General features: G+C 36.7%; 1 protein-coding gene across 1 annotated transcript in view; it reads left to right on the forward strand.

Moving 5' to 3' along the window:
• Positions 1-25401, forward strand: part of DOCK3 (dedicator of cytokinesis 3) — a 695231-nt gene that overhangs the window by 137181 nt on the left and 532649 nt on the right. Inside the window, exon 3 of the mRNA XM_081301421.1 lies at positions 23052-23092. Coding sequence (XP_081157547.1) covers positions 23052-23092 — 41 coding nt within the window. The remainder of the gene's footprint in view (positions 1-23051; positions 23093-25401) is intronic.

Genomic DNA, 25401 nt, shown 5'->3' on the forward strand with positions numbered 1-25401 from the left:
TGATTATATTGTAGGCAATAATTGAACACATAATTTCTGTTTATTGTGACAAAACTGTAGACACCTTAATAGGAGCTATTTGGTATAAGGTTGTATATTGTTTGTGTTGGGTGCTGTAAATATTGGTGTTGGAGGCCGCGACCAAGTCAAGATGGTGCCTGGCAGTTTGCCAGGAGGAGTGGTTTGTGAGAAAACGCCACCGAGCCATCAAGATGGTGGGGACTCCTTATTGGCTGATTGCTGTATCTGTAGGAGAGCAATGCTATGATTGGATGATGCTGATTGAGACAAGCTGTATGTAATCAGTTAGATATATATACCCCTGCTGTTCTGCAATAAAGCAGTTCCCCGCTTCAACCTTCAAGTTGCTTGTCACCTCCTGGACTGCGACAGTTGGTCTCCTCTTTAAAGGTGAGGTATTGGAATGCTTCAGGGAAACCCTAAGACTATAGAGTAGAATCTGTACTGCCTTAGATCCATACTGCTACATGGGAAGATACACATACAACATGAAAAAACAAGGGAACAAAATGCCTCAGACAAACTAAGATGTTCCATCAATAGAATCCATAGACAACACAGTACAAGAAATGTCAGAGAGGACATTTAGAAGGTACATATTTAGAGTGATCTTTGAAATAAAGGCAGGTATCAGAGAGAGAATACAGAAAGTGAAAGATCATTTCATCAAAGAGGCAGAAATTATAAAAAGGAATCAAGCAGAAATCCTCGAAATGAAAGAAACAATAAACCAAATTACAAATTCAATGGAAAGTATCACTAACAGACTACTTAGAAGACAGAACCTCAGGCAATAAAGACAAAAATATACATACTCCTGAAAATAAAGTCAACCACAGAGAGAACATGGTAAGAAACCATGAATAGAACTTCCAAGAAATATGGGGTAACATGAAAAGAACAAATTTAAGATTTATCAGAATAGGTGAAAGTATGAAGATCCAAACCAAAGGAACGCACAGTCTTTTCAATGATATAATGCCATAAATTTTCCCAAATCTAAAGAATGAAATGGAAACTCATCTACAAGAGGCTTATAGGACCCCACATGTGTAAAATTACAACAGACCCACATCAAGGCACATTATAATGAGAATGATTGTCATATAGAATAAGGATAGAATTTTAAAAGCTGCAAGAGAAACAAAGCAAATTACATATAAGGGGAAACTGATTTGGATTTTGACTGATTTCTCAACCCAGACCCTCAATGCCAGGATATGGAATAACATATATCAGTCTCTGAAAGAAAATGGATGCTAATGGATAATATTATATCCAGCAAAATTAAGCTTCAAATTTCTTGATGAAATAAAAACCTTTCATGATACACAAAAGTTAAAAGAATTTACAACTAGGAAGCCTGCAGAACTACAGAACTACAGAACGTTCTTAGAAAAATATTCCATGAAGAGGGGAAAAAATGAAAATCAGCAAAGGGAGGAACTACACTAAATCAAATGTCAATCAAAGGAGAAATTGAGTCAAGTAAAGAACCAAAATGACCAGGAATACAAGTCATTTCTCAATAATAACCCTGAATGTTAATGGCTTAAAATCATCAATCAAAAGACATAGATTGGCAGATTGGATTAAAAAAAGACCAACAATATGCTGTCTTCAAGAGACTCATTCATAGAAAAAGACATCCACAGACTGAAGGTGAAATGTTGGGAACAAACATATCACTCACATGGATTATGTAAACAAGCAGAGGTTTCCATCCCCATATCAGAAAAAGTGGACTTCAAATGAAAGTTAGAAGGGACAGAGAAGGGCATTTCATACTGCTTAAGGGAATCATACATCAAAAAGTTGTAACATCGTAAATATATATGCCCCAAACAATGGAGCATCTACATATACCAAACAAACCCTTCTCAATTTTGAGAATCAAATAGACCACAATACAATAATACTATGAGACTTTCACCACTGGAAAGACCATCCAAACAAAAACTAAACAAAGAAACTATAGCATTAAATAATACAATGATTTAGACTTGAACCAGCACATTTCATCCATCAATGGAGCAAATAACTTTCATCTCAGCAGCACATGGATTCTTCTCTAAAATAGACAATATTTATCCCATAAAGCAACTCTTTGCAAATACAAAAAAATAGAAATATTACCCTATATTCTATTAGATTATAATGGAATGAAACTAGAAAGCAATGATAAAATAAAAAGTAGAAGCCACTCCAACACTTGGAGACCAAATAGCATGCTATTGAATTATGAATGGATAGCAGAAGAAATCAGGGAGAAAATTAAAAAAAAATACTTAGAGGTTAATGAGAACACCAGTACAACATATCAAAATCTCTGGGACACAATGAAGGCAGTGCTAAGGGGAAAGCTCATTGCATTGAGCCCATACTTAAAATAATAAAAAGTCAACAAATAAATGACCTTACATTCCATCTCAAAGCCTTAGGAAAAAAAATCAACACCAAAAGCAGTAGAAGACAGGAAATAATTAAAACCAGAGCTGAAATCAATGAAATTGAAATAAAAGAAACAATACAAAAATTGACAAAATGAAAAGTTGACTCTCTGAAAAAAATAAATAAAATTGATAAGCCCTAATGAAGAGAAAAAGAAAAATTACGAAAATTTGTGATGAAAAAGGAAGTATCATGTTGGACAGTACTGAAGTACAGAAGATAATTAGAAACTATTTTGAAAATTTATACTCAAATAAAATAGAAAATCTCGAAGTCATCAATAAATTTCTAAAGACACATGATCTACCCAACCTGAATCAAGAGGATATACACAATTTAAACACATCAATTTCGAGCAATGAAATTGAAGATGCCATCAAAAGCCTACCAACCAAGAAAAGCCTATATAGAACCAGATTCCCAGTGAGCTATACAAAACCTTCAAAGAAGAATTAACACTAGTAATCCTCAAATTATTTGATGAAATAGAAAAGGAGGGTACCCTTCCAAACTCATTCTTTGAAGTAATATCGCCCTGATACCAAAACCAGACAGACACATCAAGGAGAGAAAACTTCAGACCCATATTCCTGATGAACATAGATGAAAACATTCTCAATAAGATTCTGGCCAATTGCATACAATTACACATAAAAAGATAGTGACCATGATCAAATGGGGTTCATCCAAGAGATGCAAGGTTGGTTCAACATATGAAAATGAATAAATGTAATACATTAGTACACTTAAAGACAATAAATATGATTCTGTCAATAGATGCAGAAAGAGCATTTGACAAAATACAACACCCCTTCATGTTCAAAACACTAGAAAGACTAGGGGTAGTAGGAACATACCTCAACATTGTAAAAGCTATCTATGCTAAGCCCAAGGCCAACATCATTGTAAATGGAGAAAAATTGAAAGCATTTTCTTTAAAAATGGGAACAAGACAGGACTGCCCGATTTCACCACTTCTATTCAACATGGCTTATTTATTTATTTATTTATTTATTTATTTATTTATTTATTTTATTGATTGTTTAAAACATTACAGAGCTCATGATATATCATCTTTCATACATTTGACTCAATTGGGTTTTGAACTCCCATTTTTACCCCAAATACAGATTGCAGAATCACATCTGTTACACACTCACATTTTTACATAATGGCATATTAGTGACTGTTGTATTCTGCTACCATTCCTATCTCCTACTATTCCCCCTCCCCCCCTCCCATCTTCCCTCTCTACCTCCTCTGCTGTTGTTCAATTCTCTCCCCCTTTTTTCCCTCCCCCTTGTCCCTCACAACCTCTTATAATTTGGTGTATCATTGAAGGTCTCCTACCATTTCCATATGCTTTCCCTTCTCTCTCCCTTTCTCTCCCCCCATTTGTCTTTGTTTACTGTTAGTCTTTTCCTCATGCTCTTCCTTCCTGTTCTGTTCTTAGTTGCTCTCTTTATATCAAAGAAGACATCTGGCATTTGTTTTTTAGGGCTTGCCTAGCTTCACTTAGCATAATCTGCTCTAATGCCATCCATTTCCCTGCAAATTCTATGATTTTGTCATTTCTTAGTGCTGCATAATACTCCATTGTGTATAGTTGCCACATTTTTTTTATCCATTCATCTATTGAAGGGCATCTAGGTTGATTCCACAGTCTAGCTATTGTGAATTGTGCCTCTATAATCATTGATGTGGCTGTATCCCTATAGTGCGCTCTTTTAAGGTCCTCAGGGAATAGTCCGAGAAGGGCGATAGCTGGGTCAAATGGTGGATCCATTCCCAGCTTTCCAAGGAATCTCCATACTGCTTTCCAAATTGGCCTCACCAATTTGCAGTCCCACCAGCAGTGTACAAGTGTACCCTTTTCCCCACATCCTCGCCAGCACTTATTGTTACTTGACTTCATAATGGCTGCCAATCTTACTGGAGTGAGATGGTATCTTAGGGTGGTTTTGATTTGCATTTCTCTGACTGCTAGCGATGGTGAGCATTTTTTCATGTACTTATTGATTGATTGTATGTCCTCCTCTGAGAAGTGTCTGTTCAGGTCCTTGGCCTATTTGTTGATTGGGTTATTTGTTATCTTGTTGTTTAATTTTTTGAGTTCTTTGTACATTCTGGATATTAGGGCTCTATCTGAGATGTAGGGGGTAAAAATTTGTTCCCAGGATGTAGGCTCTCTATTTACCTCTTTCATTGTTTCTCTTGCTGAGAAAAAACTTTTTAGTTTAAGTAAGTCCCATTTGTTTATTCTTGTTATTAACTCTTGTGCTATGGGCGTCCTATTAAGGAATTTGGAGCCCGACCCCACAATATGTAGATCGGAGCCAACTTTTTCTTCTATCAGACGAGAGAAAGGGAATCAATTTCATTTTGTTGCATATGGATTTCCAATTTTCCCAGCACCATTTGTAGAAGATGCTATCCTTCCTCCATTGCATGTTTTTAGCCCCTTTATCAAATATAAGATAGTTGTAACTTTGTGGATTAGTCTCTGTGACCTCTATTCTGTACCATTGGTCCACCTGCCTGTTTTGGTACCAGTACCATGCTGTTTTTGTTACTATTGCTTTGTAGTACAGTTTGAACTCTGGTATCGCTATACCTCCAGATTCACACTTCTTGCTTAGAATTGCTTTTGCTATTCTGGGTCTTTTGTTTTTCCATATGAATTTCATGATTGCTTTATCTATTTCTACAAGAAATGCCATTGGGATTTTGATTGGCATCACATTCAACCTGTGGAGAACTTTGGGTAATATCGCCATTTTGATGATGTTAGTTCTGCCTATCCATGAACAGGGTACATTTTTCCATCTTCTGAGATCTTCTTCTATCTCTCTCTTTAGGGTTCTGTAGTTTTCATTGTATAAATCTTTCACCTCTTTTGTTAGGTTGATTCCCAAGTATCTTATTTTCTTTGAGGATATTATGAATGGAGTGGTTTTCCTTATTTCCATTTCAGAGGTTTTGTTGCTGATATACAGGAATGCCTTTGATTTATGCGTGTTGATTTTATAACCTGCCACTTTGCTGAATTCATTTATTAACTCTAGCAGCTTCTTTGTAGACCCTTTTGGGTCTGTTAAGTATATTATCATGTCATCCGCAAATAGCGATAATTTAATTTCTTCTTTTCCTATTTTTATGCCTTTAATTTCTTTTGTCTGTCTAATTGCTCTGGCTAGTACTTCGAGAACTAAATTGAATAGAAGTGGTGATAGAGGGCATCCCTGTCTTGTTCCAGATTTTAGAGGGAATGCCTTCAGTTTTTCTCCGTTTAGGATGATGCTAGCCTGAGGTTTAGCATATATAGCTTTTACAATGTTGAGGTAAGTTCCTGTTATCCCTAGTTTTTCTAGTGTTTGGAACATAAAGGGATGCTGCACTTTGTCAAATGCTTTTTCTGCATCTATCGAGATGATCATATGGTTCTTGTCTTTAAGCCTATTGATGTGGTGAATAGCATTTATTGATTTCCGTATATTGAACCAGCTTTGGATCCCAGGGATGAATCCTACTTGATCATGGTGCACAAGTATTTTGATATGTTTTTGTATTCGATTCGCCAGAATTTTGTTGAGAATTTTTGCATCAAAGTTCATTAGAGATATTGGGCTGTAGTTTTCTTTTTTTGAAGTGTCTTTGTCTGGTTTCAGGATCAGAGTGATGTTGGCCTCATAGAATGAATTTGGAAAAGCTCCTTCTTTTTCTATTTTTTGAAATAGCTTGAAAAGTATTGGTATTAATTCTTCTTTGAAGGTTTTGTAGAACTTCGCTGTATACCCATCCGGTCCAGGGCTTTTCTTGGTTGGTAGTCTTTTGATGGCTTCTTCTATTTCTTCCTTTGTTATTGGTCTGTTTAAATTGTGTGTGTCTTCCTGTCTCAATCTGGGCAGATCATATGCCTTAAGAAATTTATCGATATCTTCACTGTCTTCTATTTTATTGGAATATAGGGTTTCAAAATACTTTCTAATTATCTTCTGTATTTCTGTAGTGTCTGTTGTGATATTGCCTTTTTCATCCCGTATGTTAGTAATTTGAGTTCTCTCTCTTCTTCTCTTCGTTAGCATGGCTAAGGGCCTGTCTATCTTATTTATTTTTTCAAAGAACCAACTTTTAGTTTTATCAATTTTTTCAATGGTTTTTTTTGTTTCAATTTCGTTGATTTCTGCTCTAATTTTAATTATTTCTTGTCTTCTACTATATTTGCTGTTGTTTGCTCTTCCTTTTCTAGGTTTTTGAGGTGTAGTGTGAGTTCATTTATTTGTTGGTTTTTACTTTTTTTGAGGAAAGAACTCCAAGAAATGAATTTCCCTCTTAAAACTGCTTTCATTGTGTCCCATAGATTCCGGTATGTTGTGTGTGTATTATCATTTGTCTGTAAGAATTTTTTCACCTCATCCTTTATGTCTTCTGTAACCCATTGATCATTCAGTAACATATTATTCATTTTCCATGTGATGTAGGATTTTTCCTTCCTTCTTTTATCATTGATTTCCAATTTCATTCCATTATGATCAGATATGGTGCATGGTATTATCTCCACGCCTTTATATTTACTAAGAGTTGCCTTATGGCATAAGATATGGTCTATCTTTGAGTAGGATTCATGTGCTGCTGAGAAGAATGTGTATCCCCTTGATGATGGTTGACATATTCTATATATGTCGGTTAAGTCTAGGTTATTGATTGTGGTGTTGAGTTCTAGTTTCTTTGTTCAGTTTTTGTCTAGAGGATCTGTCTAATGGTGAGAGAGGTGTGTTGAAGTCACCCATAATTATTGTGTTGTGGTCAATTTGACTCTTGAATTTGAGGAGAGTTTGTTTTATGAACGTTGCAGCTTCGTTGTTTGGTGCATACAAATTGATAATTGTTCTGTCTTGTTGGTGGATGGTTCCTTTTAACAGTATTTAGTGTCCTTCTTTATCCTTCTTGATTAACTTAGGTTTGAAGTTGATTTTATTCGATATGAGTGTGGCCACTCCGAGGGCCATGTGAGTGGTATGATTTTTCCCAACCTTTCACCTTTAGCCTGTGTATGTCTTTTCCTATCATATGAGTCTCCTGAGGGCAGCATATTGTTGGATTTGTTTTTTTGATCCAGGTTACTAGCCTGTGTCTCTTGATTGGTGAGTTTAGGCCATTAACATTTAAGGTTACAATTGAGATATGATTTGTACTTCCAGTCATGGTTCTTTATTTATTTATTTTAGTTTGGCTAGTTTTACTTTTTGGTTATTTTCCTCCCCCTTTACTGAGATACCTCCTGCTGTTAGTTTTGGGCACTATTTTTCAATTCCTCTTCTTGTAGTATTTTGCTCAAAATGCTTTGCAGTGCTGGTTTTCTTGCTGTGAATTCTTTTAGCTTTTGTTTATCGTGAAAGATTTTAATTTCATTGTCAAATCTGAAGCTTAATTTTGCTGGGTACAGTATTCTTGGTTGGAATCCATTATTTTTCAGTGTTTGAATACATTGTTCCAGGATCTTCTTGCTTTCAAAGTCTGTGATCAGAGATCAGCCGTTAACCTAATTGGTTTACCCCTGAATGTAATCTGCCTCCTTTCTCTCGTAGCTTTTAATATATTCTCTCCTTGTTCTGTACGTTGGCTATCTTCATAATTATATGTCTTGGTGTTGGTCTATTATGGTTTTGAATGTTTGGGGTCCTGTAGGCTTCCAGGATTTGGCAATCCATTCCATCTTTCATCTCTGGGAAGTTTTCTAGAATTATTTCATTTAATATGCTGTCCATTCCTTTGGTTTGAATCTCTGTGCCTACTTCTATCCCGATGACTCTCAAATTTGTTTTTTTTTATGACATCCCATATCTCTTGAATAGATTGCTCGTGGGATTTATGCATCTTTTCTGTGTTGACCATATTCTTTTCAAGTTGATAAACCTTGTCTTCATTATCTGATGCCTGTCTTCTCCTTGATCAAGTCTATTTGTAATATTCTCGTTTGAGTTTTTAATTTGGTTTATAGTTTCCTGGAATTGTAGGATTATTGTTTGATTTTTTTTTAAGATCTCTATCTCCTGGTAGAGCTCGTTCTTTGCCATTTGAATTTGTTTGTTTAATTCATTTTCAAAATATACTTTTATTGCTTGGAGTTGCTGTCTAATGTCTTCTCTTATATTCCTTTCCATTCGAGTTAGGTATGCCTTGAGTTCTTTCCCTATCCTTGCTTCTGATGTTTCTATGTCCTCCTGTAGAATTAAGTTGTCCTGCATTGTTTGTACTCCTTTTTCCCTTGTTTTCTCATGTTGTTCATGTTACTTTCCTGCTCTATTTGATTGCCGTGTTTCTGCTCTCTTCTATAGATTTGTTTTGGTTCTCTATTACTCTGTTGTCTCTCCTTTGTGTTGTTAAACTATGCCTGCTAACGTGGATTCCGCTGGGAAGGAATTCCGACAGCCGAGCTCCAGTGACGTCACTACTCTGCTATGACGGGCCCCAGGCTCCTTGCCGGGGTGTCCTAATGGGGGGGTGTGACTGGACTGTCTCTGTTTGGTTTCAGCTCCGGGTCGTGGCAGGCGGGCGGTCTCCAGCCGCCCAGTATCACAGGCAGTGTGCGGGTGATCGGTCACCGGCGGGGGTTGGACTCCAGCTGCCCAGTCGTGCTGGTAGCGGGCCAACTGTCGCCGGTGGGTGGGTGATCTCTAGCCACCCAGTCGCGCGGTCGGTAGCCGGCGGGCGGGCGTTCTCCTACCGCCCAGTTACGCGGGCAGTGGGTGAACTGTCGCTGGCGGGCCTGTGGTTTCCAGCCACCCAGTCGCGAGGGCCTGGCCTCTAGTCCCCTTGTTTCTCCTGCTAGTCTTGGTTTCTCCTGCTAGACCAGATTTCTCCTGAGTGATGGCTCTCAGCAGTTCAAACTGTACTCTGGGCCTGCCGTTAGTTGGGTGTGGAGGGTGGCTATTGGGAACCCTGGCACTCTATTGTTTTGTTTCCGTTGTGGGGGATAGAACTGTACCGCTTCCTTCCCCCTCTGAAATCCCATACTCAGCCCAGGGGGTCAGTGCGGGCTCATCTGGCAGGGTTCCACAGAATCGCAGCCACTTTTCTCCCTGCTTGCTAATTAATCGCTTCTCTGCGGCGCCCTGCCTTCTGTAGCCGCGGGGCAGACCGCGCGAATCAGTCAGCTTGGATCCCCGGGGTCGCACAGTTGGCTATTGGGATCCCCGGCACTCTATCGTTTTGATTTTTTCTGCTTGCCCCTCCCGCAGCACTGGCTAGACAGGTTTCGTTTTGGCTGCTGATGGGAGGGGGTGTTGAAGGTCAGGTGTCTCTAGTTTTCCCCTAGTCTTTGTGTAGGCTCACTCTGATTCTCCCTCCCCCGGAAAGCCTAGGAGAGATTTTATGCAAATTCCCCGATGTATGGGGGATGAGTTGAGTGACACACACCTGTTTTATTGTTGCAGTCTGTCGGAGAGTGGCAGTGGATACTTCAGCTCTCCAAGATGGTGGCCCCTGATTGCCTTGGTAGAGTTTCCGTTGTGGCGGATAGGACTGTACCGCTTCCTTCCCCGTCTGAAATCCCGTACTCAGCCCGGGGGTCAGTGCGGGCTCAGCCGGCGGGATTCCACCAAATCGAAGCTACTTTTCTCCCTGCTTGCTAATTAACCGCTTCTCTGCGGCGCCCCACCTTCTGTAGCCGCGGGGCATGCTGTGCGAATCTGTCAGCCTGGATCTCTGGGGTCGCAGAGTTGGCTATTGGGATCCCTGGCACTCTATCGTTTTGATTTTTTCTGCTTGCCCCTCCCCCAGCGCTGGCTAGACAGGTTTCGTTTAGCCGCAGGGCAGGCTGCTCGAATCAGTCAGCCTCATGGCTCTTTTTTGTAAACTTATTTTTTAATTGATTTTATTTTTTAAATACAGAACAGTTGAATGTATTATAATTCTTATTACACATATAGAGCACAATTTTTCATATCTTTGTATAAAGTATGTTCATGCCAATTCATGTCTTTATGCATGTACTTGTATTTTTGCATTACAATTCTTATTAAACATATTTACCACAATTGTTCTTATCTCTGTTTGTATGTAAACCAGTCTGTTTTGGTGCCAGTACCATGCTGTTTTTGTTACTATTGCTCTGTAGTTTAGGTTAAGGTCTGGTATAGCGATGCCACCTGCTTCACACCCAATTCGAGTCTTCATACATCTACTTTGGATAATGATGTCCATCATATTCCACCATCCTTGCTAATTCCATGCCTCCTCCCTTTCCCTCCCTCCCCTCTTTCCTATCTAGAATTTATCTATTCGTGCTATGTTCCCCCTCCCTACCCCACTATGAGTCAGCCTCCTTATATCAGAGAAAACATTTGGCATTTGTTTATTTGGGATTGGCTAACTTCATTTAGCATTATCTTCTCTAACGTCATCCATTTACCTGTAAATGCTATGATTTCATTCTCTTTTAATGCTGAGTAAAATTTCATTGTGTATATATGCCACATTTCTTTAATCCATTCATCCACTGAAGGGCATATAGGTTGGCACCATAGTTTAGCTATTGTGAATTGTGTTGGTATAAATATTGATGTGGCTGTGTCTCTGTAGTATGCTATTTTTAAGTCCTTTGGGTATAGACTGAGGAGAGGGGTAGCTAGGTCAAATGGTGATTTCATTCCCAGATTTCTAAGGAATTTCCATACTGCTTTCCATACTGGTTCCAAAAATTTGCAATCCCACCAGCAGTGTATGAGTATATCTTTTCCCCCACATCCTCTCCAACATTTATTGTTGTTTGTCTTCATAATGGCTGCCATTCTGACTGGAGTGAGATGGTATCTTAGAGTAGTTTTGATTTGCATTTCTCTGATTGCTAGAGATGATGAACATTTTTTCTTATACTTATTGATTGGTTGTATATCCTCTTCTGAGAAGTGTCTGTTCAGGTCCTTGGCCCATTTGTTGATTGGGTTATTATTATTATTATTATTTTTTGGTGTTTAGCTTTCTGAGTTCTTGATATACTCTAGAGATTAGTGCTCTATCTGATGTGTGACAGGTAAAGATTTGCTTTCAGGATGTAGGCTCTCTGTTCACCTCACAGATTCTTTTGCTGAGAAGAAACTTTTTAGTTTGATTCCATCCCATTTATTGATTCTTGGTTTTAATTCTTGTACTATAGGAGTCTTATTAAGGAAGTTGGGGCCTAATCCCGCATAATGAAGATTAGGGCCTAGTTTTTTTTCTATTAGATGCAGAGTCTCTGGTTTAATTGCTAGATCCTTGATTTATTTTGAGTTAAGTTTTGTGCATGTTGAGAGAGATGGGTTTAATTTCATTTTGTTGTATATGGATTTCCAGTTTGCCCAGCACCATTTGTTGAAGATGTTAACTTTTCTTCAGTGCATGTTTTTGGCACCTTTGTCTAATATAAGATAATTTGTAATTTTGTGTGTTAGTTTCTGTGTCCTGTATTCTGTACCATAGGTCTACCAGCCTGTTTTGGTGCCAGTAACATGCTGTTTTTGTCACTATTGTTCTGTAGTTTAGTTTAAGGTGTGGTATAGCAATGCTATCTGCTTCACTCTTCCTACTAAGGATTGCTTTAGCTATTCTGGGCCTCTTATATTTCCAGATGAATTTTATGATTGCTTTTTCTATTTCTATAAGGAATGACATTGGGATTTTGACTGGAATTTCATTAAATCTGTATATTGCTTTTGGTAGTATTGTCAATTTGCTAATATTAATTCTGCCTATCCAAGAGCAAGGTAGATCTTTCCGTCTTCTAAGGTCTTCTTTGATTTCTGTCTTTAGGGTTCTGTAGTTTTCATTGTATAGATATTTCACTTTTTTCATTAAGTTGATTCCCAAGTATCTTATTTTTTTTGAGGTTATTGTGAATGGCGTAGTTTTCCTGATTTCCTTCTCAGAGGCTTTGTCCCTGATATACCCAAATGCCTTTGATTTATGGGTGTTGATTTCATATCCTGCTACTTTGCTGAATTTACTTACTAGTTCTAGAAGATTTCTGGTGGAGTTTTTAGGGTCTTCTAGGTATAGAATCATATCATCAGCAAATAGTGCCAATTTGAGTTCTTCTTTTTCTATGTGTATCCCTTTCATTTTTTTTTGTCTAATTGCTCTGGCCAGTGTTTCAAGAACTATGTTAAATAGAGGTGGTGAAAGAGGGCATCCATGTCTTGTTCCAGTTTTTAGAGGGAATGCCTTCAATTTTTCTTCATTTAAAATGATGTTGGCCTGGGGCTTAGCATAGATAGCTTTTACTATTTTGAGATATGTTCCTGTTATCTCTAGTTTTTCTAGTATTTTGAACATAATGGGGTCCTGTATTTTGTCAAATGCTTTTTCTGTGTCTGTTGAGATGATCATATGATTCTTATCTTTAAGTCTATGGATGCGATGAATTACATTTATTGATTTCCGTACATTTATTGATTTCCGTATGTTGAACCAACCTTGCATCCTTGGGATGAATCCCAGTTGATCATGGTGCACAATCTTTTTGATATGTCTTTGTATTCAATTTTCCAGAATTTTACTGAGAATTTTTGCATCTGTGTTCATTAGGGATATTGGTTTTCCTTTCTTTGATGTGTCTTTGTCTGTTTTGGGGATCAGGTTGATATTGGCCTCATAGAATGAGTTTGGAAGTACTGCCTCTTTTTGTATTTCCTGAAATAAATTGAAAAGTATTGGTGTTAGTTCTTCTTTAAAGGTCTTGTAGAACTCACCTGTGTATCCATCCGGTCCTGGGCTTTTTTTGGTTGGTAAGCTTTTGATGGCTTCTTCTATTTCCTCACTTGATATTGGTCTGTTTAAATTGTGTATGATCTTCCTGACTCAATCTGGGCAAATCACATGACTAAGAAATTTGTCGATGCCTTCAGTGTCTTCCATTTTATTGGAGTATAAGATTTCAAAATAATTTCTAATTATCCTCTGTGTTTCTGTAGTGTCTGTTGTGATATTACCTTTTTCATCACATATGCTGGTCATTTGAGTTCCTTCTGTCCTCCTTTTCTTTAGCGTGGCTATGTTTCTCTCAATTTTATTAATTTTTTCAAAGAACCAACTTTTTGTTTTGTCAATTTTTTCAATTGTTTGTTTTGATTTCATTGATTTCAGCTCTAATTTTAATTATTTCTTGCCTTCTACTGCTTTTGCTATTGGTTTGTTCTTCTTTTTCTAGGGCTTTGAGATTTAGTTTGAGGTCGTTTATTTGTTGACTTCTTCTTCTTGTAAGGAATGAACTCCATGCAATGAATTTTCCTCTTAGTACTGCTTTCATAGTGTCCCAGAGATTTCGATATATTGTGTCTATGTTCTCATTTACCTCTAGGAATTTTTTAATCTCCTCCTTGTTGTCTTTGACCCATTGTTCATTGAGTAGCATATTGTTTAGTCTCCCTGTAGTGAAGAAATTTTACTTTTTATTTCGTCATTGATTTCCAATTTCATTCCATTATGATTTGATAAAATGCATGGTGTAGTATGTCTACTTTTTTGTGTTTTGTAAGAGTTGCTTTGTGGCACAGTATGTGGTCTATTAAGAGAAGGTTCCATGTGCTGCTGAGAAGAAAGTGTATCCGCTTGATGCAGGTTGAAGTATTCTGTATGTGTCAGTTAATCTAAATTATTGATTGTATTATTTAGTTCTATAGTTTCTTTGTTCAACTTTTGTTTGGAAGATCTACCTAGTGGTGACTGAGGTGTGTTAAAATCACCCAAGATTATTGTGTTTTGGTCAATTTGACTCTTGAACTTAAGAAGAGTTTGTTTGATGAACATAGCTGCACCATTGTTTGGGGCATATATATTTATGATTGTTATGTTTTGTTGGTGTATGGTTTCCTTGAGCGGTATGTAATGTCCACCTTTATCCCTTTTGATTAACCTTGGCTTGAAGTCTATTTTATTTGATATGAATATGGAAACTCCTCCTTGCTTTCACAGTCCATGTGAGTGGTATGATTTCCCCCAATCTTTCACCTTCAGTCTATGTATGTCTTTTCCTATCAGATGAGTCTCCTGGAGGCAGCATATTGTTGGGTCTTTTTTTTTTTTGTAAATCCAATCTGCTAGCCTATATCTTTTGATTGGTGAGTTTAAGCCATTAACATTTAGGGTTACTATTGAGACATGGTTTGTATTTCCAGCCATATTTGTTTATTTTTGTTATTTTCCTTGAATTAGTTTTCCTCTTTGATAGTTTTTCCTTTAGTGTACTACCTCTCTCTACTGATTTTCATTGCTGTTTTTCATTTTCTCTTTAGAAAATATTTTGCCAAGGATGTTTTGTAGTGCCAGTTTTCTAGCTATAAATTCTTGTAACTTTTGCTTATTGTGGAAGCTTTTTATTTCATCTTCAAATCTAAAGCTTATTTTTCTGGATATAGCATTCTTGGTTGGCACCTATTATCTTTCAGAGCTTGATATATTTTGTTCCAGGATCTTGTAGCTTTTAGGGTCTGTGTTGAAAAGTCTGCCATTATCCTAATTGGGTTTTCCTTATGTGTAATTAGATTTCTTTCTCTTGTGGCTTTTACTATTCTCTCCTCATTCTGTATTTTGGGCATTTTCATTATAATGTGCCTTGATATGGGTCTGTTGTGCTTTTGTACATTTGGTTTCCTGTCGGCTTCTTATATTTGGATTTCCAATTTATTCTTCATGTTTGGAAAGTTTTCTGATATTATTTCATTGAAAAAATTGTTTATTCCTGTGGTTTGCATCTCTATGCCTTCCTTTATCCCAGTAACTCTTAAATTTGGTCTTTTTATGCTATCTCATATTTTTTGAATGTTCTGCTTGTGATTTATTATCATTTTGCTGTGTGGTCTATGTTCTTTTCAAGATGATTTATTTGATTTTCATTGTCTGATATCCTATCTTCTAAGTGGTCTACTCTGTGATACTTTCATTTGAGTTTTTAATTTGGTTTATTATTTTTTTCATTGCAAGGATTTCAGTTTGTTTTTTCTATATAACCTTTATCTCCCCTTTGAGGTGATCTTTTGCTCTTGGATTTGTTTCTGTAGCTCATTGTGGAAGTGATCTTTCACTGACTGTATTTGTTCTCTTATGTCTTCTTTGAGATCCCAAAACATTTTAACCATGTATATCCTGCAATCTTTCTCTGTCATTTTTTCTGCTGTAGCTTCCATTTCTTCTCATTATGTGTTGTCTTCTTGATTTGTTTGTGGTACTTTATTTTTTGTCTTTTCATGTTGCTCATGTGTCCTCCTTTCCAGCTCTGTGGATCTGGTGTGTTATTGTTTTTACTCTATAAATTTGTAGTGCTCTTGTAGAGTTCCATGGTCTCTCCAGCTCAAATGGCAATCAGATCTGATAGCCATGGCCACCACAAAATGGTGGGGAAGGTTTTTCAAGATGGAGTTAGTCTGTTTCCAGTGCCCAGGTGTCTGGTTATGTGGGGGGAGCTGGGCGATGGCCTTGTGCTGTGGGTAGGTAGTTTCCAAGTGATCTGCGAGGGAGTGGTGCGCAGTCTGGAGTTCTGCAGATGTGCTGATAGGTGTTTCTGCTAAGCTTCTTGTGAGCAGTGCGTGAGCTAGACCTGTGGGCTTTGGGTCCAGAGTCTGGAGACTTACTTGGGCCCAGAGGCTCTGATTTCCATGTGGGTGGTTGCAGTGATGGTGATTTCTCCGAAAATCAACTGGCCCCTGGAGATTCAATCTGGGAACTCTCAACATGGTTCTTGAAACTCTAGCCAGAGCAATCAGACATATGAAAGAAATTAAAAGGATATAAATAGGAAAAGAAGAACTCAGATTATCATTGTTTGCTGATGACACAATTCTATATTTAATGGATCCAAAAAATTCCATTAGAAAACTTCTAGAACTAATAAATGAATTCAACAAAGTAGCAAATATAAAATTAATACACATAAATCAAACGCATTTGTATACATCAGTGATGAACCCTCTGAAAGAGAAATTAGGAAAGCTATCCCATTCAAAATAGCCTAAAAATAAAATACTTGGAATTAATCTTACCAAAAGATGTGAAAGGCATCTACAACTGAACACCAAAGAAAGAAATTTAAGAAGACCTTAGGAGATAGAAAGATCTCCCATGCTCTTGGATAGGCAGAATTAATAGTGTTAAAATGGCCATACTACCAAAAGTGTTTTACAGATTTAATGCAGTTTCTATTCAAATACCAATGACATTTTTTTTTAGAGAGAATTTTTAATATTTATTTTTTAGTTCTTGGCGGACACAACATCTTTGTTGGTATGTGGTGCTGAGGATCGAACCCGGGCCGCACGCATGCCAGGCGAGCGCGCTACCGCTTGAGCCACATCCCCAGCCCCCAATGACATTTTTTATAGAACTAAAAAAGGCAATAATGAAATTTATTTGGAAAAATAAGAGACCCAGAATAGCCAAAGCAATCCCTAGCAAGAAGAGTGAAGCAAGAGGCATCACAATACCAAACCTTAAACTAGAATATAGAGCAATAGTAACAAAAATGGCATGGTATTGGCACCAAATAGACATGTAGACCAATGGTACAAAATGGAAGACATGGAGAAAATCTCACATATATATAGCTATCTTATACTAGGCAAATGTGCCAAAAACATACATTGGAGAAAAGATAGCCTCTTCAACAAATGGTGCTGGGAAAACTGGAAATCTATATGTAGCAAAATGAAATTAAACCTCTATCTCTCACCCTGCAGAAAAATCAACTCAAAATGGATCAAAGCCTTAGGCACTAGACCAGAGACTCTGTGCATAGTAGAAGAAAAAGTAGGCCCAAATCTTCATCATGTCAACTTAAGACCTGACTTCTTTAATGAGGCTCTTCAAGTTCAAGAATAAAATTAAGAATCAATAAATGGGGGCTGGGGATGTGGCTCAAGCGGTAGCGCGCTCGCCTGGCGTGCGTGCGACCCGGGTTCGATCCTCAGCACCACATACAAAGATGTTGTGTCCGCCGAGAACTAAAAAATAAATATTAAAAATTCTCTCTCTCTCTCTCTCTCTCTCTCTCTCTCTCTCTCCTCTCTCACTCTCTCTTTAAAAAAAAAAGAATCAATAAATGGGATGGTATCAAACTAAAAAGCTGCTTCTCAGCAAAGGAAACAAGAACGTGAAGAGAGAGTCCACAGAATCGGAGAAAATCTGTATCACATGCACTTCAGATACAGCACTAATCTCCAGGATATATGAAGAATTCAAAACACTTAACAACAGAAAAATAAATAACCCAGTCAATAAATGGTCTAAGGAACTGAACAGACCCTTCACAGAAGAAGAATACAACCGATTAACAAACATATGGAAAAAATGTTCATCATTTCTAGTAATTAGAGAAATGCAAATCAGAACTACTCTAAAATTTCATCTTACCCCTGTTAGAATGGCAATTATCAAGAATATAAACAATAATATGTGTTGGCAAGGATGTGGGAAAAAAGATACGGTTACACTCACACCGGGCTCTGCAAATTGGTACAACCACTATTGAAAGGTGTATGGTGATTCCCCAGAAAACTTGGAAAGGATCCACCATTTGACCCAGCTATCGCACTCCTTGGTTCCTACCCAAAGGACTTAAAAACAGCGTACTACAGTGACACAGCCACATCAATATTTGTTTATAGCAGCTCAATTCACAGTAGCTAAACTATGGAATCAACCTAGGTTCCCTTCAACAGATGAATGGATAAAGAAAACGTGGTACATATCCACAATGGAATATTTGTCAGCCTTGAAGAAGAATGAAATTATGGCATTTGCAGGTAAATGGATGAAACTAGAAAATATCTTAAGTGAAATAAACCATTCAAAAAAAAAAAAAACAAAGGCCAAATGTTTTGTCTGATAAGTGGATGCTGATCCATAGTTGCTGGTGGGGGCCAGGTAGGAAAGAATGGATGAGGGGAGAGAAGGGACCATGGGGATGGGAAAGTTGGTAGGATGAGCAGACATTATTACCTTGGATACGTGTATGATTATACTATTGGTATGACTTTGCATCCATGTACAGCCAGAGGAATGAGAAATTGTGCTCCATTTATGTACAGTTGTCCAAGTGCATTCTACTGTCATGTAAAACAATTAGAAAAAATTTAAATGAATTAAAAAAACAAAAGAAAAAAAGTTGAAGAAGACATTAAAAAATGGAAGACCTTCCTTGTTAATTTATTAGAAGAATTAATAGTGTTAAAATGTCTGTACTTCTCAAAGTGAATCTATGTATGCAGTGTCTTCCTTATCAAAATACCAGTGATATTCTTAATAGAACTAGAAAACAATGACTAAGATTTACATGAGAGCATAAAAGACTGTGGATTGCCAAGGTTATCTTGAACAAATTAATAAAACTAGAGGCATCAAAATACCTTATTTTAAGACATACAGAGCCACAGTTAGAAAAACAGCCAGATATAGTACAAAAACTTACATGCACACCATTGGAACATAATAGAAAGCCCAGAAGTAAACTCATTCTTTTATGGACAAATGATTCCCCCACAGAGGCCAAAAGTACTTTAGAAAAATTATATCCTCTTAATAAATGATGTCAGAAAAATGGGATATGCACATACAGAAGATTGAAACTTTACCTTTCTCTTTTACTGTGTATAAAAATGTACTCAAAATCTATCAAGACTAGAACGTCTGAAACTACTGGAAGAAGACATAAGTGATATACTTTAAGACATTGGAACAGGCAGTGATTTTCTTGATAGAACCCCCAAAGTGCAGAAACAAGAGGAAAATTGGCATGTGGGATGACATCAAGCTAAAAAGCTTATGTACACTAAACAATTAACAGTGAATTTCAGAAAATATTTGACAACTCTTCATCTGACAAATGGCTAATATCTAGAATATATAAGGAACTCAAAGAAAGTAACAACAAAAACCCAAATAAACCAAATAGGGAAGATGACAAATGAGCTGAATATGCCCTTATAAAAGGAGGAAATACAAATGGTCAATAAGTATATGAAAAATGCCCATATATCATTAACAATCATGGAGACAGAACATAATTACATAACAACATTTTTTGTTACTAAAAACAGAAAATGTTTGGTAGAAATGTAAATTAATCATTATGGCAGTTCCTCAAAACACTAAAAATAGAACTATAATATAATACAGTCCAGGTGTTTCACTGCTAGCTATATGTCCAAAAGGGATGAAACCAGCATACCAAGAAGATACCTGTATGCCAATGTTTATTGATGTGATATTCACAATAACTAAGATATGTAATCAGCCTGGGTACCCATCAACAGATGGATGGATAAAGAAAATATGGCACCTATATACAGTGGAATGTTATTCAGCCATAAAGAAGAATGAAATCCTGTCATTTGCAGTAAAATGTGTGGAACTGGAACATATAATGTTAAATGAAACAAGCCACAGAAAGGCAAATTCTGCATGTTCTCTCTCAAATATGGAAGCTAAAAACGTCAACCTGAAAGTAGAATAGGGTCAACTAGACATTGGGAATCTCTGTTGTGGGAAGGTTAAAAAAGGGAGGTTGGATTTGGTCAGTGCATGCTATGTTCATGTATAAAATTATCATACTGAACCTCATTAACATGTACAATAATACATGTTAACAACAATAGGAAAATGGATGACTGATGTTCACTGTGTACAGTTCTCATAACCCTCATTCATTATGGTAGCATCTCATGAAGATGAAAAAAAGTTTTTTAAATCTTAAATTAGAGCTTTCCACGGATCAGGAGAAGTGGGTCAGGGAGAATGGTCAGGCTTTCTTCCCCAGTACATAGTATTAAGGGCATGAACAATACACATTTAAGGTTCCTACATATCTTTTCATTGCTTTATAAGTCGCATATTTATATCACCTTATAACTTTCCTTTATATTGATGTTGATGTACCATAGTTTATGTAAATTCACCTACTAAAGAGTACATATTGGTTACTTTCAGGTTTTGGCAATTATGATCTGGAAATACCCATTTGTAGTTTTTTTTCTGTGTGTGTATGTGCACATATGTTTTCAACACATTTGGGTAAATATCAAGGAGTGAATTGCTGATCCTATTGTAAGATTATGTTTAGTTGTTTAAGAAACCTTCAAGTTGTCTTCCAAAGTGCCTTTACCATTTTGCATTCTCAACAATGAATGAAAGTTCCTGTTGTTCTACATCCTCAACAGCATTGGGTGGTGTCAGTATTTCCTGATTTGGGCCATTCTTATAGGTGAGTAGTGGTATCTCAATGTTTAAGAGCTACCCCCACCCCCATATTCTTATTGCCATAGTTGTGTGGTGTCTTTGGTGAGGTGTCTGTTCAGGTATTTTACCTGTTTTTAAATTGAATTGTGTATTTTCTTAAATGTTGAATTTTAAGGGTTCTTTGCGTATTTTGGCTAACAGTCCTTTATCAGATGTGTGTTTTATAAACATTTTCTCCTAATTAGTGGTTTGTCTTCTCATTCTCTTGATAGTTTCTTTCACAGAGCAGACTTTTTAGTTAACATATAGTCCAACTTACTAAAGAATTTGTGAATCATGCCTTTGATTTTTATATCTAAAAAGTCATCACCATACCCAGTTGTCACCTAGATTTTCTCCTGTTATTATCTGGGAGTTTTGTGGTTTTACATTTTACATTTATATCTATTATACATTTTGAGTCAGTTTTTGTGACTGGTATATGGTATGTATCCACATTTATTTTTTGTGTGGGTATGTTTAGTTGTTTAGTTGTTGTAGCACCATTTGTTGAAAACATTGCTTTTCCCCCCCCTTATTGTATTTCTTTTGCTCCTTTGTCAAAGATCAGTTTATGTTGGGCTATTTCTGGATGCTCTGTTTAATCCTATAGATCATTTTGCCCATTCTTTCATTAGTAGCCCACTGCATTAACTACAGTAGCTTTGTAGTATTCTTGTGACTTTATTGAAAAAGGGCTTTTTGGAGAGCCTTACTCTGCAAATCATTCTGATGTCATTATGTTTCTTAATTATCTGTAAAGTTATCATATTGAAAAAAATTGTCACTTTTTAAGAAAATAAATTGAAATTTAGTGTGTAAAATGAGTTAATGAAACTTATTATCTCAGCAGTTGCCCTATAAAGAAAGGAAGGTTTCTTTTCTTTTATTGTTTCAGGGGAGAAGTAATTGATTCTTTTCCTCATAGTTTTGTTACAAGACTTAAACCAAATACAGAGAATAAGCTTTCAATTTCAGTATAAAAGGCTTGGGAGGCTGAGACATGAGGATTACAAGTTCAAGGCCAGCCTCAGTAACTTAATGAGGTCCTAAGCAACTTAGGGAGAACCTGTCTCAAAATAAAAACTGAGGTGCTGGGGATGTAGCTCAAACAGTAGTGAGCTAGCCTGGCATGCGTGCGGCCCAGGTTTGATCCTCAGCACCACATACAAACAAAAAGATGTTGTGTCCACCGAAAAACTAAAAAAAAAAAAATATTAAAAAATCTCTCTCTCTCTCTCTCAAAAAAAAAAAAAAAAAGAAAAAGAAATGACTGAGTGGTTAAGTGCCTCTGAGTTCAATTCCTGATACCAATAAAAGAAAAAAAAAGATCAATAAGTTTTATGTAATATTAGCTGTTGTTAATAATCTTTACTCCTTTTTCTCCATCTTCCTCCTTTAAACATACAGCTCTTGGCTTGCCCTCCTAAATGCAGGAACTGCTTTCTTAAACCCTATTAATGAAACCATAGCAGAGCTCTGAAAAGAACTGATTGGAATTGCTGGGCATGGTGGCGTATTCCTGTAATCCAAGGGGCTTGTAAGCAGAGAGGGGAAGATTGCAAGTTCAAAGCCAACCTCAGCAATGGCGAGGTGCTAAGCAACTCATTGAGACCCTGTCTCTAAATAAAATACAAACTAGGCTGGGATGTGGCTCAGTGGTTGAGTGGATGTGGCTCAGTGGTTGCCCCTGAGTTCAGTCCCCAGTACCCCCAAAACAAAAGCCAAACAAAAAATATGATAGCTTGGCATTGAGAAAATGTGGTAATATAATTTTCTTTTCCCTGAAAATTGTTTGTATCATGTAATTGGAAATTTTGTTAGCATTGCTATGTATGAATGCTTAAAGGAGTTAAGTGAGGGCAGGGGAGAGGAAAAGTAATAAGTAAGTACCTGGACTGTCAGGGATGTTGCCTTTAATAACTAGAAGGCAAAGAAATGAGAGTAGTATAGTATACTGCATATAAGATTGAATGAGTTCAGGAAATGAAAGTCTGTGTTATACTCCTGTTTGCAACAAAACCACTCAATGTTTTTGGAATTTCTTTGCCTTTAATATATTTATCTGGGATTTTTTGGTGCAGTAGAGTTACGTATAATAACTTTTTCTTATTCATTAAAAGGGGTGTGCACCCTGTGATGAAAATTGGACTGTAGTAACAATAAAATTATTCCTTTTGAAGGAAGTTACTAGGATAACTCTAGATTCTAATGAATTTATGCTGGTATGTAAAGGAAAGCTTGTATTAATTTATTTTTTCTAAAAATAGTATATTCAGTCTCTTACAAAAAAGACAAAAATATGATTTTAATATCCTTTGTATGCTTTCTTTTAGGTTGGTACAGAGGAGTGTCAACAAAGAAGCCAAATGTAAAGGTAATGAAATGTTTGTTAGCTTTTTTAATTCCAGAGGGAGATGTCTAAGTATGTTTGGTAAAATAACAACTCTTACTGATCTATCTCTTAAGTCTTTTATAGTGGCCACAAACATATTTTTCCTCTACACAACTGTACCAGACTTTTCTCTGATTCAGGAATATTAAAATAATTTTTCTGAAAGGACAGAAAATGCAAATGTGATCATAGTTATAAAACTTAACTTGAAGAGGCAGGCCTATTTAAGTTTTAAATTGTTTTTCTTTCAAATATTTGACAAAAAGTAAATTGAATTATTTATAGGACTAGTTCCTTGGAATTTGAAGCAATCCAGGCAATGCCAAAATAATAATGTGACTAGTTAGATGAATTTATTTCTACTAATACCAAATTTAAAAACAGTCAAATAATGTCTAATTAGACATTGGTTGATCCTGATATTCTTGTTAAATTTGAATCTAAATGAGATATTGGTGTATGATACTAATTTAGTGTTCTAGGTTTTATGTGTTTATATAATTGGTAATTTGATCAAATAAAATATATTTTAACTAACAGTTATAATACCATTAGGAACATTCTTCTTCAGTATAATGCATTTGTAAAACATTCTTTCTGCTTAATTCTTTCATATATTTTTTTTGTAGATACTCTTTTATTTATTTATTTTTTTCTATTTTTTTATTGGTTGTTCACAACATTACAAAGCTCTTGACATATCATATTTCATACATTAGATTGAAGTGGGTTATGAACCCCCAATTTTACCCCAAATGCGGATTGCAGAATCACGTCGGTTACACATCCACAATTTTACATAATGCCCTATTAGTAATTGTTGTATTCTGCTACCTTTCCTATCCCCTACTATCCCTCCTCCCCTCCCCTCCCATCTTCTCTCTCTACCCCATCTACTTTAATTCATTTCTCTCCTTGTTTATTTTCCCATTCCCCTCACAACCTCTTATATGTAATTTTGTATAGCAATGAGGGTCTCCCTTCATTTCCATGCAATTTCCCTTTTCTCTCCCTTTCCCTCCCATCTCATGTCTCTGTTTAATGTTACTCTTTTCTTCCTGCTCTTCCTCCCTGCTCTGTTCATAGTTGCTCTCATTATATCAAATAAGACATTTGGTATTTGTTTTTTAGGGATTGGCTAGCTTCACTAAGCATAATCTGCCATAGTGCCATCCATTTCCCTGCAAATTCTATGATTTTGTCATTTTTTATTGCTGCATAGTACTCCATTGTGTATAGATGCCACATTTTTTTTATCCATTCATCTATTGAAGGGCATCTGGGTTGGTTCCACAGTCTAGCTATTGTGAATTGTGCTGCTATGAACATCGATGTGGCAGTATCCCTGTAGCATGCTCTTTTAAGGTCTTCAGGGAATAGTCCGAGAAGGGCAATAGCAGGGACAAATGGTGGTTCCATTCCCAGCTTTCCCAGGAATCTCCAAACTGCTTTCCAAATTGGCCGCACCAATTTGCAGTCCCACCAGCAATGTACAAGAGTACCCCTTTCCCCACATCCTCGCCAGCACTTTTTGTTGTTTGACTTCATAGTGGCTGCCAATCTTACTGGAGTGAGATGGTATCTTAGGGTGGTTTTGATTTGCATTTCTCTGACTGCTAGAGATGGTGAGCATTTTTTCAAGTACTTGTTGATTGATTGTATGTCCTCTGAGAAGTGTCTGTTCAGGTCCTTGGCCCATTTGTTGATTGGGTTATTTGTTATCTTATTGCCTAATTTTTTGAGTTCTTTGTATAATCTGGATATTAGGGCTCTATCTGAAGTGTGAGGAGTAAAAATTTGTTCCCAGGATGTAGGCTCCCTATTTACCTCTCTTATTGTTTCTCTTGCTGAGAAAAAACTTTAAGTTTAATTAAGTCCCATTTGTTGATTCTTGTTATTAACTCTTGTGCTATGGGTGTCCTATTAAGGAATTTGGAGCCCGACCCCACAATATGTAGATCGGAGCCAACTTTTTCTTCTATCAGATGCAGAGTCTCTGATTTGATATCAAGCTCCTTGATCCATTTTGAATTAACTTTTGCGCATGGCGAGAGAAAGGGATTCAGTTTCATTTTGTTGCATATGGATTTCCAGTTTTCCCAACACCATTTGTTGAAGATGCTATCCTTCCTCCATTGCATGCTTTTAGCCCCTTTATCAAATATAAGATAGTTGTAACTTTGTGGATTAGTCTCTGTGTCCTCTATTCTGTACCATTGGTCCACCTGCCTGTTTTGGTACCAGTACCATGCTGTTTTTGTGACTATTGCTCTGTAATATAGTTTGAAATC

This window comes from Spermophilus citellus, assembly GCF_964194105.1.
Source record: "Spermophilus citellus genome assembly, chromosome: 7".
NCBI lineage: Eukaryota > Metazoa > Chordata > Mammalia > Rodentia > Sciuridae > Spermophilus > Spermophilus citellus.